General features: G+C 51.2%; 1 protein-coding gene across 3 annotated transcripts; it reads right to left on the minus strand.

Moving 5' to 3' along the window:
- Window positions 1-791: 791 nt before the first annotated feature.
- Window positions 792-19,396, minus strand: CYP4B1 (cytochrome P450 family 4 subfamily B member 1). 3 transcript variants are annotated; one of them, XM_045513696.2, is made up of 12 exons: window positions 19,167-19,396; window positions 8,251-8,392; window positions 8,041-8,085; window positions 7,346-7,473; window positions 6,454-6,689; window positions 6,020-6,171; window positions 5,777-5,883; window positions 4,801-4,991; window positions 2,642-2,775; window positions 1,783-1,847; window positions 1,596-1,678; window positions 792-1,192 (listed from the first exon to the last, which is right to left on the minus strand). In XM_045513696.2, exons 1-12 carry the CDS (start codon window positions 19,344-19,346, stop codon window positions 1,009-1,011), a joined length of 1,647 nt encoding a protein of 548 aa, XP_045369652.2. In that variant the 5' UTR covers window positions 19,347-19,396; the 3' UTR covers window positions 792-1,008. The 3 variants fall into 3 exon arrangements, with proteins under 3 accessions (XP_045369652.2, XP_045369647.2, XP_010949325.2); XM_045513691.2 differs by having other exon boundaries at window positions 6,454-6,692; XM_010951023.3 differs by having other exon boundaries at window positions 6,454-6,578; window positions 19,167-19,395.
- Window positions 19,397-22,626: the final 3,230 nt, after the last annotated feature.

Raw genomic sequence — 22,626 nt, forward strand, 5'->3', positions numbered from 1 at the left:
TGGACAATCCAGAGATGAGACAAGTAGACACATCTCAGACTTGGGTGACAAGTCTGTGGGCCAGAGATAGCTATGATTTTGGACTCTGCTCCCTGGTGATGCTCATTGAAAACATTTCTTCCCTTGTGCAGAGAAAGGTCTGTTCAGAGCCAGGACAGAGGGGAAAGTTGGTGGCATGGGGGACACTCTGGCAGAGGCCTGTGCATCCCAACCTCAGGTGGGCAAGGAGATCTAGGTCTTGACAGGGCTTTGCAGGAATGAGCATGTGGCCCATGGCCAACCTTCCAGGGCTGGGACCTTCTTCCGAGAGGGAAGCGTCAATAGCAGGAAGGATGTGTCTCCTGATGGCCCATCTCCAGGGCAACATAAAGCCATCCCCAAGTCCCAGGGCTAGAGTTCCTCTCTCTTGCCCCTCCCCTCAGGGTTCAGTGCCCTCCCTTCCACATCTGTCTAATTCCTGGATTGGAGCCCACTAATGGCCTTCAACTTGAACCCTGGTGTATGTTTCCCCAGACATCAGGCAGTTGCCGCAGTGACTACTGGGGAAGGATCACTTGTTCACCATGTGGCCCCAGCCTGAGGCCCTCTCCAAAAGTCCTTCTTTGCACCTTCCTACTCAGCGTGCCTCAAGGCCTGATTCAAGCACCATCTCTTCCGGGAAGCCTCCCTCTGATGAACTCTGCCACCTTCCCCAGCCAAAGCCCACGTGCCTAGTGCACCAAGTGACTGTGACACAGACGCTGACAATGGAAAATTATGGGGGATAAATGAAGATTCTAGCAGCAAGGAGGTATTCACCATATGTTTGTTGAATGAATGAATGAGTGAGCTCTGGAATATATGCATAATAAGCATGTACAGACACACATGTTTTCATGGCACTCCCCTACTAATCTGCAAGCCTGGGGAAGACAGGGGAGCATAGTTACTCTACAACCCAGCTTGGAGAGGGTAGGGCCCAGGGAGAAGTTCCAGCCTGGGCAGTCTGGGGCCCTACTCTCTGCAGAGCTACTTCCCAGAGCCCGGGCGCAGCGGCTTCAGGTGGAGGTGAATACCATTCTTGGAACGCAGGACTAGCTGGGGCAGCTTGATGGGCACCTTCGAGGGGTCCAGGGCAAATTCAAAACGGAGCAAGCAGAGGGCCGTGACCACCTTCATCTCGTTCATGGCAAACTGCTGCCCAATGCAGTTCCTGCAGTGAGCAGCACAAAATGACATCAGGCTGTGGAGTGCCCAGAGTGATGAAATCCCATGCTCTCAATAGCCAACAGAAATCAGTAACTATTTTTGGATGAATAATTGACTGATTGAGATTGACCTGGGCTTAGGAAACAGATCTTGGGAGCATGGTGAGGGTCCCAAACCAGGTAGACTCACACTGTGAGCTGTGGCTTAGGGGTCTGTCTTGGAATGACTCACCCACCCCATTGGCCAGGGACATCAATGTGCTAATGGCAAGGAGAAGGTCTCTAGAACTTCCCCTACATCAGGATCACCACACACCCCGCAAGGTCCCCCTCATGATGCCTGCCCCGCAACATCCTCCATCCTCACCTCCCTGGTCCAGAGGACCGGGGATGTCGGGCTCTCCTTACCTGGGCCCAGCAGAGAAGGGAATGAAGGCAAAGGGGTGGCGTCCAGCTATATTCTCAGGAGAAAAGCGCAGGGGGTCGAAGACCTGAGGGGACAAGCCTTGCTTAAATACCTGCCAAGTCCAGGGCTGGTGGTGCTCACCCCACAGCCACCCACCCCATCTGACCTCTGGGCCCTGGGATGGCATACCTCAGGGTCGGGCCACACTGTACTGTTCCTATGGAGGGCATAGATGTGCAGAGAGATCAGGCTGCCTGTGGACAGAGCAGAGGCCTGGTGACCAGATGGTCTTGGGACAGCCAAGCCAGCCTCCTAACAGAGCGAGAATCCTCCAGTGTCCCCCTAACTCAGCACAAGCCCCTGCCTGAGCACTGCCAGTGACAAAGTTCATCGCCACTCTCAACACAGCAAAGTGCTTTTGATCATCTCACACCCACTTCTCATAGACCCAGCACTGGGCACAGCACCCAACACAGACATCTATAAAATGGAAAGAAAGGAAAAAAAAAAAAAGAGAGAGAGAGAGCTGAATCCATCTACCACGAGGAAGGACAGGCAAAGACTATTACATACTTTGTATTTTCCAGTAACTGATTCTCAAGGGACGTCTTTATTCACGATGTTATGCTAGCAATAGTAACAGCTACCACTCGTTGGGTGCTTACTATGTGCCAGATCCAGAGTTAAACACTCCTTACAAAGCTACCACATACAGTTGTACAGGTTGTACACTGCACAGCATCACAGTCGAATGGAATGATGCCTCCTGAAGTTGTTCAGGGCACAACCTTCAGGGTGGTACATGACAGCCCTGAAGAATGTTGTCTCTTTAATCCTGACAGCAACCCTGTAAGGCAGGAACACTTCTCACCCTCCTTTGACAGGAGAGAGAGCAGAGACTTAGAGGTAGAGGGATTCACCCACACACTGTGGCGCTAGGATATGGACGCAGGCCAAACACAGAGCCTGGGCTTCTCCCCACCAATGCAAAAGTACAGAGAGCATCCACAAGGACTCCGGTTCCACCCCCAGATCCACCCAATCCCACCTGCGGGGAGAGAGCGGCCATCCACAAAGCTGACAGGCTTGCTGAGCTGACGGTACACCTGCGGCACAGGCGGGTAGAGGCGGAAGGTCTCCTTCATGAACATGGTCAGGTAGGTCATCTTCCCCAGATCATCCCTGCCGGCAACACAACCAGGCCTTTCTGGGATGGGGAGCAACAGGGTCCTGCAGGAGGGCAGGCCCAGCCCCGACACCCCCTTCACCACCACCACACACGCGAGAGTCAGAGGGATGTGCGAGCTCCCAGTGTCCAGGCCAGACTGGACGTGGGGTGGCCACTCAGACCCAGGGGTTCTGGCTCTGCTTTTCTCCACCCCTCCCTCATCTTCACTGCTGGGAAGGGAAAGCACATGACCTTGAAGGTGTATGTGCAGCTGGCCATCAAGGTCACTCCTGGGTCTCTCAGGGCCCCCCAGAAACCCCACAAGGGATAGATCTTTAGGTTCTGCTTGATTTCCCCTGCGGAGCGGGAATGGAAAGCAACAGGGGCTGATAGACACTGGTCGAATGAAGTAATAAATGCATAAACGGTGACAAGCTTGGGCGGGGTTGTGGAGTGGAAATGCATCTGTATCAGCATCGTCGTCTGTCTGAATGATGCCTCCTGAAGTGGTTGTATCTTCTCCATTTTGCCGCTAGGAAGCTCAGACCCAAAAGCGGCCCAACTACAACTACTGTGCAACACCTTGTTTCAGAGCCCTAAACTCTAGGGTTTTCCCCCATCCTCATTTTTTCTATTATTTTATTGCATAAGTATCCTTTAAGTTGCTTCAAGTTCGAGATGGAAAGAAGCGGAGATAAAATCAATAAATGTTTCAACTCCCTGCTCCTGGGCAGTGTTCACATTGTCACTCAAAGTGGAGTTCGCAGCTCACCCTTTGCTGATCTGAGCTTCCCACCCCCTTAGAAAGCCAGCTCAATCCCCGGCCCTTTTGATTCCTCTGCCCTTGACATGAGGCCACTCAATCTTACCCCATTCTGTGGTTTTCTCTAGATATCTGGTTATGTCAGTTTGCTTTTCTAAAAATTCCCCGAGGCCAACAACTTGGCTCCTCCCTCTCCTCACCTCACCCTCCTCACCTCACCCACACCCCTAACAGCACCTGGCACATGGTCGGACACCCTAGGAGGTTTCCAACATCCAACCAATGAAACCACATCCTTCAAATCCCAGATTCTGGAATTATAGGTCAGTCTCCCTCAGCGAATCTAAAATTTCTCCCCTCATTAAGAGGTATAAACTGTTAGGTATAAAATAAGCTACAAGGATATATTGCACAACACAGAGAATATAGCCAATGTTTTATAATACCTATAAATGGAGTATAATCTTTAAAAATTGTGAGTCACTATGTTGTACACTTGTAACTTACATAATTTTGTACAGCAACTATACTTCAATAAAAAATAGAGTTTCTCCCCTCAACTGAGCATTTTCTGTGCCCCTGCTGTGTGCACCCTAACCCCGGGCTGGAGGTAGCACAGGACCCCAGAGAAACAGCTGACAGGACCCGAAGTCTTGAGGGGAGGAGGCAGGAAGAGAAGGCATGAGGGTGGGAGAGGAGCCTGTGGGAGACTGCCAAAGGTCATTCTGCAGAGAGAGGTTAGCATCAATCAGTGTCATATTAATGAGTTCACATTTGAACCAAGAAACAAAAAACAATCAAAAATTTTTAAGTGATGGAGTTTGGGAAACAGCCTTTTCTTCTTCATCAGAGGAGTCTCGAGGCTGCACATGGCCATCCAAAGACTATGTGGGAGGGAATCAACTCCCAGGGCTACCCTAGCTCTGTTCATCCCCAGTTTCCAAATCTTTCTCTCCCAACGCTCCCTGCTCTATCCAGGAACCCAGAAAGGTAGTCAGGTTCTGCCATCAGAGGAAGTCAGCACATGAGAAATCAGCCTTCTCTACATGACTCACATCTGAAAAGGATCCGTTGTGGGAGACTGGGCTCAGGGGTGTGTCAACGCACAGCTCCCCTAAAAGCTACAGCATTGGAGAGAAAAGGACAAGGGCCTCTGCCCTTACCTGGTTTCTAGGATGGCCCTGTGTCATCACAGATGACACCAGACATCATAAGCACAGCCTTGCCCTGTCTTTGGGGAGCAGAACAGACTGGGCTCACCTACAGCCTCACTCACCACTGGATGGAGTCTCGGTCCCCAAGAATCTCACGGATCTCCTCCCGACAACGATGCTGGTGCTCGGGGTACTGAGCCATGCAGTAGAGAATCCAGGAGATGCCACTGGTGGTGGTGTCATGGCCTTCGAACATGAATGTGTCCACCTCGGCCCGGAGGTCTGCATCTGACAGTTTGATCCCATCTTCATCCTGGGTCGGGAGGCAAAATGGGACAGCCCAAGGCATCTGAGGTAGGTACCAGCAAGGACTCATAATGGTAGTTGTCAAATGAAGGTCCGAGGGAGGGAGGGAAAGCTTCTTTTCAGACTGGGGTCAGGATCTTCCCCCAGATTCTTATCTGTTCTCTCAGGCCCAGCCTGGATGCCTCCTACTCCAGGAAGCCTTCTTTGATCCTTGTGGCCAAGTGACCTATGACTTTACCCAGCCTTGTAAGCCCTGCTCATTTGACACACAGAATGCCACCTGGAGGGGGAAGAGATCTTTGTCAATGTCCACCTCCTGTCTCCTCTACTAGACTGTGAGCATCCAGAAGGCAGGGCCAGGGCTTTCTCATCTTCTGTGTTGGGAACTAACCCAGGGTAGGACTCAATGAGTTTGTGGAGTGAGTAAAGGACCAACTGAATAAGTGAATGAATGAATGAATGAATGAGTAAATGTATAACTAAGATACTAAGGTGCTAAGTTTCTTCAGCATTTCAGAAGCCTGAATTGGTCTTCAGTCTTTCTGGCATCTGACCCCGCCTCCCTGCTACTACATCTCTCTCCAGTGCCAGAGCCAGCCACACCCTGCACCTTCCCACCTCTGAGCCTTTGCTGACAGGTATCGTGGGACAAGGAACAGGTCATATTTGCTAGGGAAAGAGGAAGAAAATGCTTAACAGCCCCTGCTGCTGTTTGGTGAGCCCTGTCCCAGAAGGATGGTCTGAAGACCTCTTGGGCAGTCCTCAGGTAGGGGTAGGCAACATTGCACTCACCCGAGCCCCCAGGAGGATGTCCAGGAAGTCCAGGTGCCTCCGGTTCTGGATCTTCTTCCACTCTTTCTCATCCTGCAGGGCTGCCTTCCGTTCCCTGATGACCTGGTCTAGGCCAGGAGCACAGGATGTCACTGCCTGGGGACCCACCCTCTGTCTGATGGGGAATTGAGAGCCTGTGATGGGAGGGGCCCCCCAGGGACCAGAACCTTGGCTTCCTGTGGTGGCTGTGCAGGAAAAGCCTACCTGTGTGGTCGTGGGCCACCTGGCAGGCCCGCAGGAACCTGCGGCCGTGCGGGGTGAGCCAGTAGATGAAGTCGTTATGGTACTGGAATGAATCGATGCGCTGCTGCATCAGCAGAGTGAGATCGCTCACCGCCAGGTAATAGCTATTGTCACTGCACAGCAGAGGGAGGAGGAATGCTCGGACGCTGACCCACGGCAGAGCCCCGGAGTGGCTCTGTTTCAGAGTCCAGCCTCAACCACAGTACTTTCTGCCCATCCTCTCCATGCCATTTAAGCCTCCCACTAAAGCCATGGAAAAGGCCTGGCTCCATCTGAGTGGGGCTCCCCAGGGTAGGACCTTATCTCCTCTCAGACCAGGGGCCTAGAGTCCTGCCGCCTCTCCCCTCTGAGCTGGCCTGGGTAGAGACCGCGGTCAGCCATAAGGGCCCCCTGACCTGTGGCTCAGGCCGACGTTCCCTTTGCCAAAGGTGCACTTCATGAGTGAGTCCAGCGCCATGTGGCCCACATCGCTGAAGATGTCAAAGCTCTTATTCTTAAGAGCCTTTTCTTCCCACTTGTCCTGGAGCCCAGAGATGGAAGGTAATATGGGGGGTGGGGCAGCTGGGCTGGGTGCATTGGGAGAGGACCCACAGCCTGTCCTCCCTCCCTCGTCTCTGGTGTGGCTTCCATCCTGCTGGAATGGGGTGGGGGTGTGGGAAAGGGCCTCAGGGTCCAAGGGCAGAACCAGGAGGCAGGCCTCCCACAGCCCACACAGACGCTTTCCCCCAGGAAGAGGAGGGTCGAGGAGTGCTGAGCTCCCATGCACAGTCTGTGAGTCAGGACCGCAGTGATGCTGGGGAGAAGTCTCCTGCAAGGGGAAACACTGGCCTGGGTAGCCTCTGGAGATTATCCAGCCCTGAGACTCTGAGCCTGACCCCTGACCCCAGCATCCCTTTTAGAGATGAGTTGCTGATGATGCTATTTTAGGCAGTTGTGCTAAGCTAAGAATGAGGAGAATCTCTTTAGATATGAAAGATCTTCCTAATATTCTCTAATAGAGGCTGCCCTCAGATTTGCTACAGTAAGAGATTTATTGGAGTCTCACAGAAGCCCTTGGATCTGGGAAGAGGGAGGACTGGGTCTCTTAGTGGAGACTAGAGCCAGGGCTCTCTGGCCACTTGGAGCCTCAGCCCCTTGTCAGCCCCCAGCATGCAGCAGGTGTCAGGCAGAGCAAGGCTGCTGGCAGAGCGGGGCCTCAGGGCCTCAACGATTCTCCTCACTGCCCTCCCCCAGGGAAAATTGGGGGTGGGGAGGGGCTGGCCCTGCAGCACAGCACAGGGAGCTCACCAGCATGATGTGTGTGGACTCAGCGAACAGGGCCACATAGGGCTTCAGCACATCATAGTGGAAGCCAGGTGTGAGCAGCTTGCGGTGCTGATACCACTTGGGCCCGTGGAGGACCAGCAAGCCTTTCCCTGGGGAAGGGGTGGGAGAGAAAGGAGCCAGTCAGTTCACATAATCTTGCCCCACCCCGGCAGCCTGGAGCCAAGCACACGCCGCCCCACCCAATCCCGCGCCTATCCTACCTGCCCAGCCTCGTAACAACACGACCCAGCTCTGCCTTCCAGCCACCCATCCTCACAGCCTCTGGTGACACGAGCCTCCGTCTTACCACCACTCCTTTCCTCAGGCCCTTGTCCTAGTTAGCACCACCAATAAAATCTCCTGGGATCACCTCAAGTGCCGTCTCCTCCAGAAAGCTCTTTCTCACACTGACACAATGTCCAGAGCCTCTGCCCTGCCTGACCAGGGAAGAAGACACCCTTAACAGGAGAAGGTGCCAGAGCCTCACCTCCCCAGGAGCCCGGAGCACCCCCTACCCCTATCTCCCACTGAGCAGCTGAGATTAGAATGTGCAGTTGGGGGCCAGGTGGTCCAGTGAATGGAATAACTATCTGCATGGGGACTGGGCAGGGAGAGATGGAGCAGGGAAGGATCCTGCTCACCCAGCACCAAGGACAGGGAGGCAGGCGCCCACTCACCAATCCACTGGAGGAAGAAGTCGTACACATCTGGGGCCTTAGGGTCTGCAGGAGAAAGAGAAGTTCAGATCAAGAGGAGACTGAAGGATTCCCAGAGGAGTCTTAGTGATAAAGAGGGTGGAGACCTAAACTGCCCAGACTTAACCTCCCCACACGATGCCCTGAATCCTTTGCTCTCAGGAAGCCCCACCCTCTCCCGGGAGCCTTCACCTCCACGGCCGTACACTGCTTTGGCATAGTCAGGCTCGTAGATGTTCAGGAAGCCAAGGAACGGTCCCACCCAGAGTTGGTGGGCGTAGGGGAACTGGTGGGTCCAGGATACCACCTTGTCCAGGCTCCCCGTCTGCTGGATCTGAAATGACAACAGAAGGCCAGGCTACTCAAGAAAACAGTGTCACCAGCCAGGCCCTATGTCCCTGGGCAGGGAAGACAGAGGGCTGCCCAGGAAGGAGTGTCCCTGCCTCCTCCTGCACCCCCCTCCCAGCCAGACACCCCGCCCTACACATCTCTGGGCTCAGTCCCCTCGCCAGCCCCATAGCCACTGCTCTAAGTCCAAGCCGTCCTCTTATTGCGCCTGACTCAGCTCAGCAGCCCCACACTGGCCAGCCGACTTCCATCTGGTACCTGCCACCAACCCTCAAAGGCTGCAGCTGGAACAACATTTCTTTTCAGCGTTAAAGGTTTTCATTAGAAAGGTAGTACCAGCTTGTTGTGCACTAGAGAAGCCACCCCAATTCCACCCCTGTTAAGTCATGCAACACATTTCTATTAAGGACCTACTGTGTGCACGGCACTGTCTAGCTGTCTCAAGGGAATGAGATAAACATGGTCTGGCCCTTTCATTCTTTGAGAGGAAAACTGATGATAAACAGGTGCACAGCAAAGTAAAATGACTACGGACAGTAGTGAGTAAGCACTAAGCAGGAAATAATCAGTCCTGCGAGAGAGACCGACAGGGAGGACCTGCTTAGACAGAGGGGTCCAGGATGACCTCTTGTTGGAGAGGACATTCCAGGTCAAAGTGGAAGGATGGTCAGGAGCGGACCGTGTGAAGAGTAAGGGAAGAGCCTTCCAGTCAGTGGGAACAGCAAGTACAGAGTCTCTTGAGTAGGTAAAAGCCTGGTGTCTCCCAGGAGCGGCCACGTGGTGGACGGTGGCCTGAGAGGAGGTTGGAGAGACCATCTAGAGGGTAGTGTGTGCTCTTCAGAGGTTTTTCTGGCCACATCTACTCACCCAGAGGTGTTTTGTGTAAATAGAGTATATGATAAATATTTTTCCAAAACCTGCCGTTTTTCATTTAATGTATCTTGTCCTTCCTTTCAAACTAGTGCCGTTAACTAGTGCCTCAGTATTTTTAACAACTGCCTAGTATGCCAGTGTGGGGATGTACCATTACATATTTATCCATTTTTCCCTATCTGGAGAGAGTGTTTCTGAGATACACTTAAAACCCTTCAGTGGCCTGCCCATGGGCCTCAGAATAAAATCTGAGCTCCAGTTTGGGGAGATATAGAAAGAGCTAGTCGTCATTAAGCACCCTCTGTGTGCCAGGCCTTCTTCTAAGCATCTTACATCTTGACCCATCAAATCTTTACAACAACTCTATGAGGTCTTATTTTTCAGAAGAGGAGACTCAGGTACAGAGACCTGAAGCTGTTTCCCGAGGACTCACAGCTTGTAAGGAAGCTGGGCTGTGAACCAAAGAAAGCTGACCCCGTGGCCCACAATCTTTGGAGTTGGACAAGCCTGGGTTTGAATATTGATCTCCCCCATTTTTCAGACGGTGAACTTTTAGGTTCTCTGAATCTTCCTCTCCTCATTTGTAAAGTAGGGGTGATAATATCTACCTCCTGGGATCACTGTGATGTTAATGAGATCATGCGGAGTGCGTGTAATATTAGTTTAGGTCATGTGTGGCATTCAAGGCCCTTAACTGATATAATGTCTTTAAGGACCTAGCATTGGATTCTGCATAAGGTAAGCTCTCAACTAGAAGTCTCCTCCCCTTCAAGCCTACTGTCCCTGACATCTTCCTCCAAACCTTGTCCCTGCATCTCCTGCCACATCTTCTTTCAAAATGCTCACAAATTGCACTAAAGAATGTGCTCTGAACATGCCCTGAGATACTTCCACCTGTGAGTAAAGGATTAGCTAAACCTTGTCCCCTGTCATATGGGAACTGACCTTGGGTTACACTCTCCAACTCTGTTCCCCTGGAAAATTTGACAATGGTAGAATGTCAGTTCTGTTGCCAGGCAATGTGGCTATGGCCAAAATGAACCCTGGTTGGTAAATAACATCTGGACTGGGAAGAACCATGAACATCCAATGGGGACACCACACCTTGGGCTTCCCTGAGTGTGGTGACTCTTGTAATGTGCATGACCCTTGTAGGGACCCTGGGACTGTTAGTGAATATGGGGATTCTGTAGGACTGGGGGATTCTAAAACAAGGTGGACCCGCACTCATGATGGGAATCCCAGCTTCTTGTCCCTGGCCAGCCCCTGAGGAGCAGGTGGATCACTGACGTCTGTGTGGATGTTGTGAGGGATGTCTGACACTGCCTTGCTGGCCAGCTGCCCATATCCTTGGAGTAGTTGCTAACTGTGCCTCTGGTAGCCTTGTGAGTCTGAATGTTTAAAAGTAAGACAGCCCTCTGGGTTGTGGCATCACCTCTGTGCCTTTGCTTATACCATTCCTTGCTCCTAAGCTACCCTGTACTCCAAAACGCCTGTGGACATTCTGCTTGTTCCTCAACACCAAGCCTGAACGCCCTTCTCCAGGAACTTCTCTAACCTTCCACCAACAGACATCTCTGCCTCTTCTGGGCCTCTCTGGCACTGTTAGAACCTTACTCACATTTCTATCCATGACAAAAAAAAAATTAATGAAACTAACATTGACATTCACTGAGCATTTGATGTGTTCAGAAACTGAGCTAATCCTGCTACACAAATTCTCTCATTGAACCCTCAGAAAATTCTATAAGATAGGCACTATCGTCATAATTCCCACTTCACAGATGAGGACCAGAAGCTCAGTCACATGGCTAGTTCGCAATGGAGCTGGGGTTCACACCCAAGACCCCCAACTCCACTCCTGGGCTGTGAGTTTCCCAAGTGCACAGATCACATGTGTGGCATTCCCAGGTCACCACAGAGCTCAGCAGGGGGACACAGTATGTGCTTGATAAACCATGTGCTGAATGAATGGAATGAATAAAGGACATGACAAAGAAGGAAGACACAAAAGGAGGGGAAAAACATACAAAGCATCTGGCTAATCTAGATGCTGGCCAGAGACAGTCCCATGAGGAACCAGCCAAAGGTCTCGCTCAATCTGCGGAGTCAAAGAAAGGTCACCACCAGCACTCCCTGTGTGGTAAATAACACTGCAGATTTCTTTTTGTTTTTCCCAGTGAGCCCTAGCCTGCCGGCTCTGGCCAATGTCCAGATTCACTGCTCGTTTCTATATTTTTTTCTCTTGACATGGGGAATGGAAGGAAACAGATGTGAACTGAGTATCTCCTCTACTCAGGTACGTGTGAGTGAATTCCTAGATTGCCTCCTGTGTCTGATACAGAGCAGACAATTACTCTCTTTCTACAGATGAGAAAACTGAGGCTCAGAGATGTGAACTGACTTGCCCATTGTTTGTAGTTAGCGGTGCTCTGACTTAGGTTGGATCCCCACCCTCTCTTCCGCACACTGAAGCCTCTCGAGGTTGCTGTGTTCAGCTGCACATGCTGTGCACTGCACCATCCTAGGTGTGCCATTCACGATGAGGTCTGTGCAAGGACTGGCCCTGCTCTCCCTCCCCATAAAGTTCCCTTTCGTAGCCACTCAAGGAATCTGTGTGGTATCTTCCAGGAAACAGCTTTGAAGAAGGACACAGGGCATGTGAAAATGTAGCCCCCAGGTATCCTCGTCTGACCCAAGTCACTTCCCCCAAGGGCCCTGGGGACTGGACCTGGCTTCTTTGGTCTCCAGCCACCCTTCTCTACCTTCTCCGGGGTTCCTCCCCTTCCAGGCTGTAGAGTCCATTATAATCTCCCCAGAGAGCCCCTCCCTCATTGACTCTGAACTCATTATCTTGAGTTCAACATCAAGAATTTTCACTGCCTTTGTGAACACAATGTCCAGATGGTTACAATTGCTCAGCATCGTCTCCACCCATAGGTAAAAGGGAACCTTCTTTCTGGCAACCCTGACTCCTTTCCTGCCTCCTTCCTGGTTAGTGTCCGTGGAAGAGCCCCCTTCCCCCTGCATTTCTCTTATTTTTCCAGGTGACTTCCTGGGTTTTCCTTACCAACTTTCTGATCACCATGGTTGTTCCCCTTCTCTCCATCCCTCCCTGGTCCAGGGAGCCTCACTGACAGGCTATGGGGAAAAGCTTAAGTCACCGAGAATCCAGACTCACAGGATCTCAGGGTGGGAAGGAACCCTTGGCTGCTCTGGTTCATCTGAGCCCCCACCTGCCTTCTCATCAGCCATGAACATGCCCCCCTGCAACATTTCCACCTCTGACAGGAGACCTTGACCTCTTGCTAACACATTCACAGCTTGAGCTGCCCGGCCTCCCCATGCCCAGCCTTCTCCTGCATGCCCTGGATCACCCCAGGAACCTGGTAGGCGTGAGGATAGCTCTCAGCACCCAGCCTCACCAGTGGAGCTGCAGCCCATCAAAAGGACTGGGGCATCCTCTCTCGGGGGGGGGGGGTTGGTTGGGGGTGGTCACATGGATGTCTGGCTGGCTTCACTGGGTTACACAACTGGATGCCTCAAATCCGTCCTCAGATTACCCAAGCTGGGACACCTACAGAACTCTGAGGTCTGGGACAGCTTGTTTTTCTCCAGAAGGAAGGAAGCAGGGAAGGAGCAAGTTGTGGAAATAATTCACTTATCCTGGCCCCACAGCCACAAGCCCTCATCCTCACATTCACACATTGTGTCAACCTCACCAGGAATAAACAACGGAAGGGAGTAGGAAGAGCGAGCACAGGCAGCACTCTCTTCTCTGCTCCCCCAGAATCGGAGAAGTTTTGCTCCAAGGAACAGACCTGAAAGGGACTGCAGCATCACCTCATCACCCACAGCCCCCACTTACAGGTGGGAACAGCGCACCCCACAGACCAAAGAGAACCGTCTGGAGTGAAACGGACAGACTGGGATCCTGACTGAGGCACTTTCTGCTGCATCCCCGGTTAACAAGCCTGCCCAAGCCATCAGCCCGCTGAACTGAAGCTCCATGGGTGAATGGAGCTTAGCCCATCTGCTGCAGCCACAGCTCTCACAGCAGGCAGCAGCGCGGGGCTGGGCGGGGGTGGTTGAGAAAACATAAAGCTGCCTACAAAATGGGGATAGAAGAACAACCCGTTAGGGAGGGGAGAGGGAAGGGCTTTCCTCTTCCTCAGCATTTTGGAGCTCCCTTGAGGCCAGGTCATGCTGATCTCCAATTCCCAGGACCCAGAGTTGCCTGGCCAGCTCCTTCACCGTGTGTGAGTCCCTGCCCTGAGAGCTCAAGCATCTCTAGCGACAAGAAACTTACTACTTTTCAAAACGGCCAAACCATCTTTGGACTGTCTTAATTCCTTAAGGACTTCTTAGTCACCTCACTGAAATCTGTCTGCCCATGGCCTTCCCCATGGATCCCTGCTCCACTCCCTGAGGCCACACAGGCTACCACTGCCCACTGGGAGCTGGGGGCCAGATCCTCCTGGGTCTGCTCATCTCCAGGATGGCCGTCCCTACGTGCTCGTGGGTGCCCTAGTCTCAGCCTCTCCCACCCTATGGGCACTGCCCCAACACACACCAAATTGGTTAGCACTCAGCATGTGCGTGAGCCCTAGTCAGTATCAAGGACAGCAAAGCTGTGTGTTCAAAACTAAAGGGTTAGGAGTGCCTGCTGAGAAGACCCAACTAAAGTTGTGAAGGTGGGGCATCTCTGAAAGAACTATAAAAATCAGTGGGGGAAAAATGGGCTCAATCTACACAAACTCTTTAGAGATTCAGCAATGATGTTGAGCAGAGAGCCATGGGGAGCCTCGGAGGAAAGGCATCTATGTGTAATGTCCCAAATGATTTTCCCCCAACTCTAGTGACAAATAGGTGATTTCACCCTCATTACTTCCTTTCAGGGACCAGTGTACTACTACACAGGTATATGTGAACACAGGTGAAACACACAACACCCAGAAGGAACTCCTGGCTCAAAGAAGGAGCAGAGAAACTTTGGGCGATAATGACATGGGTCACCATGACTCTTCTAGCCACCAAGTATTGGCTAGGAAGTATGGTGGGCCTTGCCCAAGGTCATACGACTTTCATGCCCAAGTCTTTCTGTTCCAGAGGCCAGGTTTTGCCCCCTGAACACCTCCTTGTCTTCTACACAAAAGATGAACTACAGCTCCAGGAATAACCAGGTTGGAGGAGAGCACAGGGAAACATCCAAACACCTAAGAAGACAGGAGGGCATGGGCCCAAGAAGTGCCCGAGAGTCCAAGGGTTTGCCGACATTGGTCTTCACCCTGCACTTTGCTGCACTGAGTTGGGTCATGCAGTCAACAAATGGGCATGAAGCAATAACTCTAAGTGCCAGGCATGGTGCTAGTTCCTGGGGACACAGTGTGAATAAGACAGAGCCCTGCCTTCCTCAAACTTACATTCCAAATGGAAAGAAAGGAAGTTAACAAGAGTCAAACACATCAGTCACACAGTCCCAGACAGTGATATCTCTAGGAAGTTCTGGCAGCTGCTGGGACATGGTCGACTTCCCCCTGTTTTTTGAACTCTCTCCTGGATGTCCTCCCACCTCTCCTGATAGCCCCTCTCAGCTGCTCCTCACTCATCATTTGTTAATCAAAGACTGCGGCTCCTCACAATCTGGCCCTTGGCCTCCTCCCATGTGGCACCTCCTCCCTGTAAGCTCTCACCCTCTCCCATGGTTTCCTTTACCATCTACCTGACACTGGTTCCTAAATTGATAGCATGTCCCAGCTGACCTTTACCCTGAGCTCCAGACCAGCCACCCCCTGGACATCTCTGCATGACATCTTCCAGGCCCTTCAGACCCAGCCTTTCCAAAAGTGAACACAGCATGTCTGCCCCCCAAATCTGCCCATCCGCCTATACCTAGGAATAGAACCACCATCCTTGCTGATAACAGCCAGAAACAAGGAATGGTGTTTTCCACACGATTCATAGTGATACTAAGTGAGGTGCCCTGGGGAGGCTGACCCTCTACCCTGCACAACGACCAAGTGACTTACATCGGAATCAGCAAACCAGAACTAAGAGAGCCAAATGTAGCAGTTCTGGCAGGTGGTGGGCAGGCCAGAGGCAGGGGGTGGGAAGGGAAGGTCCTGCCAGGAAACACTGCGAGTCCAGAATCCAGACACTGACAGGTGCCATCTGTCAGAGCCCCTAAGCCTCCTCTTTCTGGGTCTCAGATCCCCGCCTGTTTACACTTAGACATAAAAACTCATTCCTCCTAGTTACAACTCAGTCTTGTGGTTCAAGGAGTCCTTTCTCCCTTTAGATGACTTTGCCAGATTCCGCTCTGAGCCAGCTATGTCGATGCCACAGTCTAACAAAGCTCCCAGGGCGATCCTGTGCCCCCTTTTCCTAGTGCATGAAGGGGGATTCACTGACATCGTCACATCTGGCTACAGTGGAGGCCTTAATGCCTCACTCCCCCACCACCCACGACTCCAAGACAGCCTGCTCCGCCTCCCACTGCTCTACGTCCCACCAGCTCACTCCATCAACATCTGCCTAGACTGTGGCCTTGGTCTCCGCCTGCTCTCCCTGCCTCCTACTAGTCTCTGCCAATCTAGTCTTTTGCCCCAATGCCAAAGTGATCTTTCTACCACACAAATCTGAGCCTGTCACTCCCTTGAGTGAATCCCCTCCATGGTCCCCCATTGCACTCAGAACCAAGTAAAGCCTTTTGACTTAGCCTGCAAGATCCCATGTGACCACCGCTACCCACTCCCAGCTCCCTCCCTCTCACCCCTCCAGAAGCACAGAGCTACTAACACAGGCACATATTAGACCTAGAAACAAATATCTGTTGAGCGAATTCATTTCTTAGATATTCAATGTTCTTTCCAGACTCTCCCTTTGCATCGGTAGTGTCTCTGCCCTCCTTCCGCACTTCCTCAAGCTGCTACATCCAGATCTTCTAGGACTCACCCTGGGCCCAAGGATCCAGAGCAGTCTCTCCCACAGACTGGGTTCCTCTACAGCTGCTCTAGTCTTGTTTCTTCCTCCTCTGGCCTCAGCAGAGGGAGTAATTGATCAGACAATGCTAGTTGCTTGGGGAAAGAGGGAACTTATCTAGCTCCCAAAGACTGAATTGATTTGGAAGGAAGGAAGAGGATAAAGAAAGTGAATGCCTCCTTATGTTTCACAGTACGAATCCCTCTACAATGACCTAACACCTGACATCTATCTTCCCAGCAGTTTGCAAAGTACCTGTACTTTAACTCTTTTGGTCTTCTTCTAACCAGGCAAGGTAAAAATGCTTTTCTCCATATAACTGACAAAGAAAGGGAAGCACAGTGAAGGCCCATGATCAATGTCTGCTGAGTGAAAATGAGCCAGAGCCCCAGACCAGGGCTCCTTACTACAAGGTCAAGGGAACTGCCCCAGCAATGCGCAGGGTCAATGAAGAGGACTACAGCCTCAGGGCATCACCTTTCCTGAGCTTGGAGTTGGCTTTCTCCCTTTCTCCCCTCCAACACAGGTCAGATTCGTGGGCCCCTCCTGGGGGCCCCAACCTCAGGCCAACAATATGTCTGAGCACTTACTATGTGCAAGGTCCTCCCTGGGCCCCAGAGTGGAATGAAGGGGACCTGGAAGAATAAGATGTGATCCCGCCTGAAGGCAACACATTCTAAGAATTGAGGAGGATGACAGGTAGAGGACAGACTATAATTAGAGAGCAAGAAGGGAGAAGTTCATCCTGATGGACAGCTCTTCCTCTCCCCTAGGCCCTTCCTTCCACCCCCGGTCCTCCTCCCTCCTTTCCTCCTTCCATCACCACTTGGCCTGGGAATCAAACTTGCAGTTACTCTGCATGGACTGATCATGTCCTGAATGGAAAGGCACAAGTCCTGAGCCCAGCTTTGACTCAGTTCTTGAGCTACAGTATGGACATAGGCATGTGCCTGGCCCTTTTTGAACCTCAATTTCCTCATCCTTACATTAGGAAAGATAATCCCTACCACACCTTCTTCATTTGTCAGGTTCAGGTATGGATACAAATAAGAGCAGAGGTGCCAAGCCCAGGAGGAATGCAGAGGCATAAAGGACCTGCCATGGTTCCCCAGGAAACCTTTGTTGTACACAAGAGCCCTTGCCTGGCCTTCCTGGTGCCAAGGCCCTTCAGATACTTGTGTTAGAGCCAAGAAGCCAGAGCTCGACTGTGTTCCAAATCCTCTACACACTCTCTAGTGGCAGGAGCACTTAGGGTAAAGAGGGCAGCTAGCTCTGATGTGAGGGTGGGGGAGCAAGTTCTCTGTCCTAGGGAAGCCCACCAGCTGAGGGTAAACCCAGCTTTGATGGAAGCAAGGAGATGTGGGGGGTACACAAGAGGAAAGGGATTGAAGGTCTCCCTAAATGCCTCTCATACCCACATTAGGGTCAGACCTCAACCTTCCCAGGAAGGAAGCCTTTCCTGTACTTAGCAAAGCCTCCCCAAACACCTCCTCGTCCCTCCACTTGTCTTCTCCGTCGCTGTCTCCTCAATCTATACCATGACCTACTCTCCAGCATTCAGTGTTTGTTCATCCAGTGATACCTACTCTGTGCAGGCTTTGAGCTGGACCCTGAGGGGACAGGGAAGAGTCAGACCAGATCTCCATCCTCCAGGGGTCATGGTCAAGTGGAGAAGATGAACAAGTAAACGGAAGATGCCACCCTTATGGGACAAGTGCTGAGATACAAAGCCTGGGGCTGATGCAAAATCCTGATTAGTCATCCCACCAACCTGGGGGCAGGGAAGGCTCTGGTGTCTGTTTTCCCCTCTAGAAAGTAAGCTTTTTAAGAGAAGAATCTGGGCCTGATTCATCTCCCTGACCCATCCTGTCCTTTCCTGGGTGTCTCCTGGATACAGGTAGGTCACTAGGCCATCCTGGGAGGGTAGTTATTTGTAGGGGTGAAAATAAGCCTGGGCAGTTCTCACCCCGACATAAAGCTCACCCCCAATGTCAACCATGGAGGAAAGGCAACTCCCTAGAAATGGGAAAAGTGTACTCAAGACGTAGTAAAAGTAACCATTCCTCTCTCAAAGCCTTAATCTTTGGCAACTATACCTGAGTTCCCAAACCTGGTTGCAGATCAAAACACTCCGGGGTGTTTTTTAATTGACTCCTAGTTCCAATATGTTAATTAGGATCTCCAGGGTTTGGGACTCAAGGAATCTGTTTCTCCCAGTTGATTCCAATGCAGCTACCCCTTGCCTCGTGTTCAGAAACCTCTGGCCTAGATCCCCATGAATGTAGGGAGCTAAGAGGTGTTCCTGACAATGGGTGTTAAGGTGGCCCCACCATCCTGACATAACTGGGAGGATTATTCAGAATCTGAACTCAGGAAGATGCCTGGCTCCCTATGGTCATGGCAGGGAGAACCTTGCCTTTGGGGTCACCAACAGTTTAAATGGTCTGGGAGGTCTTTCAGGTGAGAGCACGCGTCTTTGCCTTCACTTTTATTTTCTGCCCTAAAAAAGGGAATCTTTATACTATGTGGAACAAGAGGATGCTGATTAAGCTCTAAAAGAGATTGCCTAGTCATATGGGACTATCTAGCAGGGTTTCCCCAGATTATTGCTGAGCACTTAGCAGAGCTCTGTCTTAACCTTGGACCTCAGAATGACGGGACAGAGTCTGTGGCCCTCTTGGGCCCCAACTTCAAAGTGCGCCCCACTCCTGACCCCCACCTGAGGACAGCTTGGAAGGTGGGAGTGAGGGGGAAATCCAGTGGAAAGCTGAATGGAAGCCATGGCTCCCAGGACCTCATTCCCCTGCCCAAGCATAGTCTCCCTCCACAGCCCCCAGGGGGTTAGGCTAGATTCCCTGAAGGAAAGGAGGCCATTTTCTTCCTCTGTCCCCCTCCAGGCCACTTACCTCGAGGGCATGCCCGAAAAGCCAGTGGGTGGGAGGACCTGGGAAGCTGTCTATAGCCCGGGCCAGCATCTGCCTCCGTAGCAGCAGACGAATGAGCTTGAGGAAGCCTAAAACCAAGATCAGTCCAAAAGCCCACAGGCCCAGGCGGGAAAGGCTCAGGGGGAGCAGAGCAGTCACCATGGTTGGAGTCAAAGCGACCCAGGTTCCTGCCTGCCTCCTGCTTCCCTCAAGTTCCCTTATACTGTGAATCCAGGCACCCTGCCAGCTCCCGCTCCGGCCACGCCCTGCAATCAGCAGCAGGTGGCTGTGGGCTGAGCGCCACGGGGCAGGGACAACAGCCCCCGAATTCACAGACAACAGAGGAGACAGCCTGGCTGACTTCTCCCAAAACTCAACTGAAGAGGCAGTGGGCTTCAAAGAAACTAGGCAATGCGTAGCCCTCTTTGGTTCCTTTGAGGAACAAACCATGGGAGTGCAAACTTGGGTTAACAAACTTTGATACTGAAATGATTGCTTTTATCAAATTATATTCTCACCTTTATGTAAGCACATAAGAAATGTATAATCAAAACCAATGCTTTCTACATTTGTCTTTATACTGCTACTTCAAAGCAAAATGTCTAAGAGCACAAAAGGCTGAATTCTGAACACCAGTCACCACCTTATCTATGGAACTTAGTTGCCTTAAAGCTGCTTTGCTAGCGGGAACCTGCTACAATCTGTCTCCTTGCCATAAAAAGCAGAGACAGGCTTTGCTTGCTTTGCTTAGCTCAAGGTCATAGGTTCAGGGCTGCTTGTGCTTATGGAAAACCATAACTCGTCCCTTGCCTTAATGGTCCCTTGCTTTGCTTATCAGGCATAGGCAGATATAGTAAGTTCCTGAAGCTCACAGAATACTGTGACTAAGTCCTTAGCTGGGAACAGCTGGGCTGCTTCACACACTAAGACAATTTTTGACCATTGTATGGAGACTTTCTGGTGGTCTGGTTTTCATTATCAATTGTTCGGAACATTGTAACCTTGCTCATGATTGTTTGAGGTTTAAAATAACTGTATGTACTATCAACTATATACTTCCTGTCTCCTGGAATAGTGTAACCTTCTCCTTAAGTATAAATTAATACTATAATGTTTCTGTATTTCCACAAACTGAAACTGCTGACCTGCATCCCTGTATGTACACCATGCCCCTTACTCATTCCTATGATTCTTTGTTTGAGTATTCGCAATAAATATGAGAGCTCTGGAGGAGCTCAGGGAGTTGGTCTCCGGTGCCCTCTCACTCTCTTGACTTAATAAAGTCTTGAGTAATTTCATTCTTCCGGTTGGGAGTTTTGCTGGACAAAACCTACAATGGACAAAACCTGCAACAAACAGAAGGCAATTCTTGGTGTAATCGTCAGCATGATGATGACTACCTTCTCATATAAGACACCTGGGATGTTTCAGGCATTTTCTACACACTATTTCATTTAACCCCAAGCAAGAAGTTCATAGGTATGAGACAGGATGGAAGGGGGCAGGGCACAGCCGCACAAAGAATGACAATTTAACACCAAAATGGTGGGAGATTCAACTCCCAGTTGGCCTTAAGGATTAAGAGGTTTAACTTCTAGTAGACCTTGAGCTTCATCATATGCTCATTGTAACAGCGTAATAAATAACATGCGTACAGGTGCAATGACAGTCCCAAGGATAACCGCAAAAGGCCAAAGAATGGGCAGTGGCCCAATTCCTGGTAATCTCAGCCCCTTCCCCAGGGCAGTTGGAATGGTCCCACCTATAGGCCTGTGAAGCTACTGAGACCATAAAAACTCACACCACCATGCCTAGTGGCCTTTTTCATTCCCTCCTCTTTGGAGATGGCCCACACTCTGTCTGTGGAGTGTGTACCTACTTTTACTTTAACCTGAGCACCCAGTTCCCACACCTCTTTCCTTGCCTTTCTCTTGCCTTACACTCTATGCAGTGTGTATCTCTCTAAATAAATCTACCTATACTCAATGGTGGCTCGCACTTGAATTCTTTCCTGTGCAAAGCCAAGGACCCAACTTGGTGGAGCACGTTCCAGGGGCTCAGTCGAGACCTGGGACATCGCCCTCCTCATGCCCCACATCCGTTTTCCTGCATCGGGTACTCATTCTTTACACCCATTTTCTAGATAATGAAACTGAGGCTCAGCTTGCCTGTGCTTTCTTACAAGAAAGCTTTTATTGTCTCCTTCAACATGGACCACTGGGAGGGCTTACGTTTATGCCAGGCTACTGAAACTTTGAGTTCTTTTTTGTGAAGCACCTTCAGAGGCAAAGTTCTAGTCCCAGAAGGGAGATTCTGGGTTAGAAAAAGGCCAACTCCACCCCCAAGATTACAGTACAAACTTGAACCTGGAAGCACGATTTTCAGGGTGATAAAGAGAGATCATCCAATTCAATCCCTCCCAGACTGATGGGGTGAGCCACAGGGGCCCAGAGTGTCACAGGAAGGCAGTGGCAGCTCTCAGTTCCCCAGGCCAGGGCTCATGGAGGAATTCTAAGTGATATCCCCATAAGAGGGACAAAGAAACTGTTTGGCTTGGAGGAGAAGCAAACATCTGAGGTATTGTGGAGCAGAAACCACAAGAAGGAGCATATCAGGAAAATGGAATGTCAAGAGCAGGGTTACCATGGAGCCTGGGACAAAGGAGGAAGGATACTGAACTTTGTGATCCATGCTGCGAGCCATAGAGGGGGTGAGGAGAAAGGGTGTTCAGGGGTGAATTTCAAGAAGAACTCCCCTGTCCGTATGTGTGTGTGTGTGTGTGTGTGTGTGTGTGTGTGTGTGTGTGTGTGTGTGTGTGTGTGTGTGTGTGCGCGCGTGCGTATGGTGGCTCTGAGCTAGTCCAGTGTGGAAGGGACTTGGAGCCTGGGTTGCAATCAGGAAGAGGAAGTCCGAGGGAGGACCAGCAGGACAGGATGTTGATTATGGTCTTAGAGGAGCTGCATATCTTCTCCTGCCAAAGGCAAGACCCAGCACTCACGGTCTGTTTGTCACATATCCTGTTGTCCATGCCCTGGCTGAAATCTGGCAGCTATCTACACTTCTAGAGCCAAAGATAGGTCACCATGTTGCCAGAATCAGAGACTGGAAAACAGTCAATTCTCAGGTCCTGATCCTATCAGCTACCCCTCAGGGCTACCTTGGCTGTGTGATTCTTGGGAGCCAAGATGTGCCCCCACCCTGAGCTCCCACTGGTTCTGCCCTCAAGGGCACAGTAGAAAAGGTCAATTGTAAAGAAAAGTGTAGTATGCGCAGTAAGGAGATGGAGACAACGAGACTCTGCCTTTATCCAAATGCTTTCCAATATCTCTTCTCCTCCAGAAGGCTTTCCTCCACTTCAGAAACACAAATGAGAGCCAGTCTTCTCGCTTACTCTACAATTCTTCTTGGGTTTGTTCACATTTTCCCTTGCAGCAGTTATCTT

The sequence above is a fragment of the Camelus bactrianus genome, chromosome 13, assembly GCF_048773025.1.
Source record: "Camelus bactrianus isolate YW-2024 breed Bactrian camel chromosome 13, ASM4877302v1, whole genome shotgun sequence".
Taxonomy (NCBI): Eukaryota; Metazoa; Chordata; class Mammalia; order Artiodactyla; family Camelidae; genus Camelus; species Camelus bactrianus.

Coding starts and splice junctions, on each gene's coding strand:
- CYP4B1 (XM_045513691.2), bottom strand. CDS start 19,346: ATGGTGACTGCTCTGCTCCCCCTGAGCCTTTCCCGCCTGGGCCTGTGG. Junction 1,848..2,641: donor TGGCCGCTCTCTCCCCGCAG/GTGGGATTGGGT, acceptor CTCTGTCCACAG/GCAGCCTGATCTCTCTGCAC. Junction 1,679..1,782: donor CAGTGTGGCCCGACCCTGAG/GTATGCCATCCC, acceptor TTGTCCCCTCAG/GTCTTCGACCCCCTGCGCTT.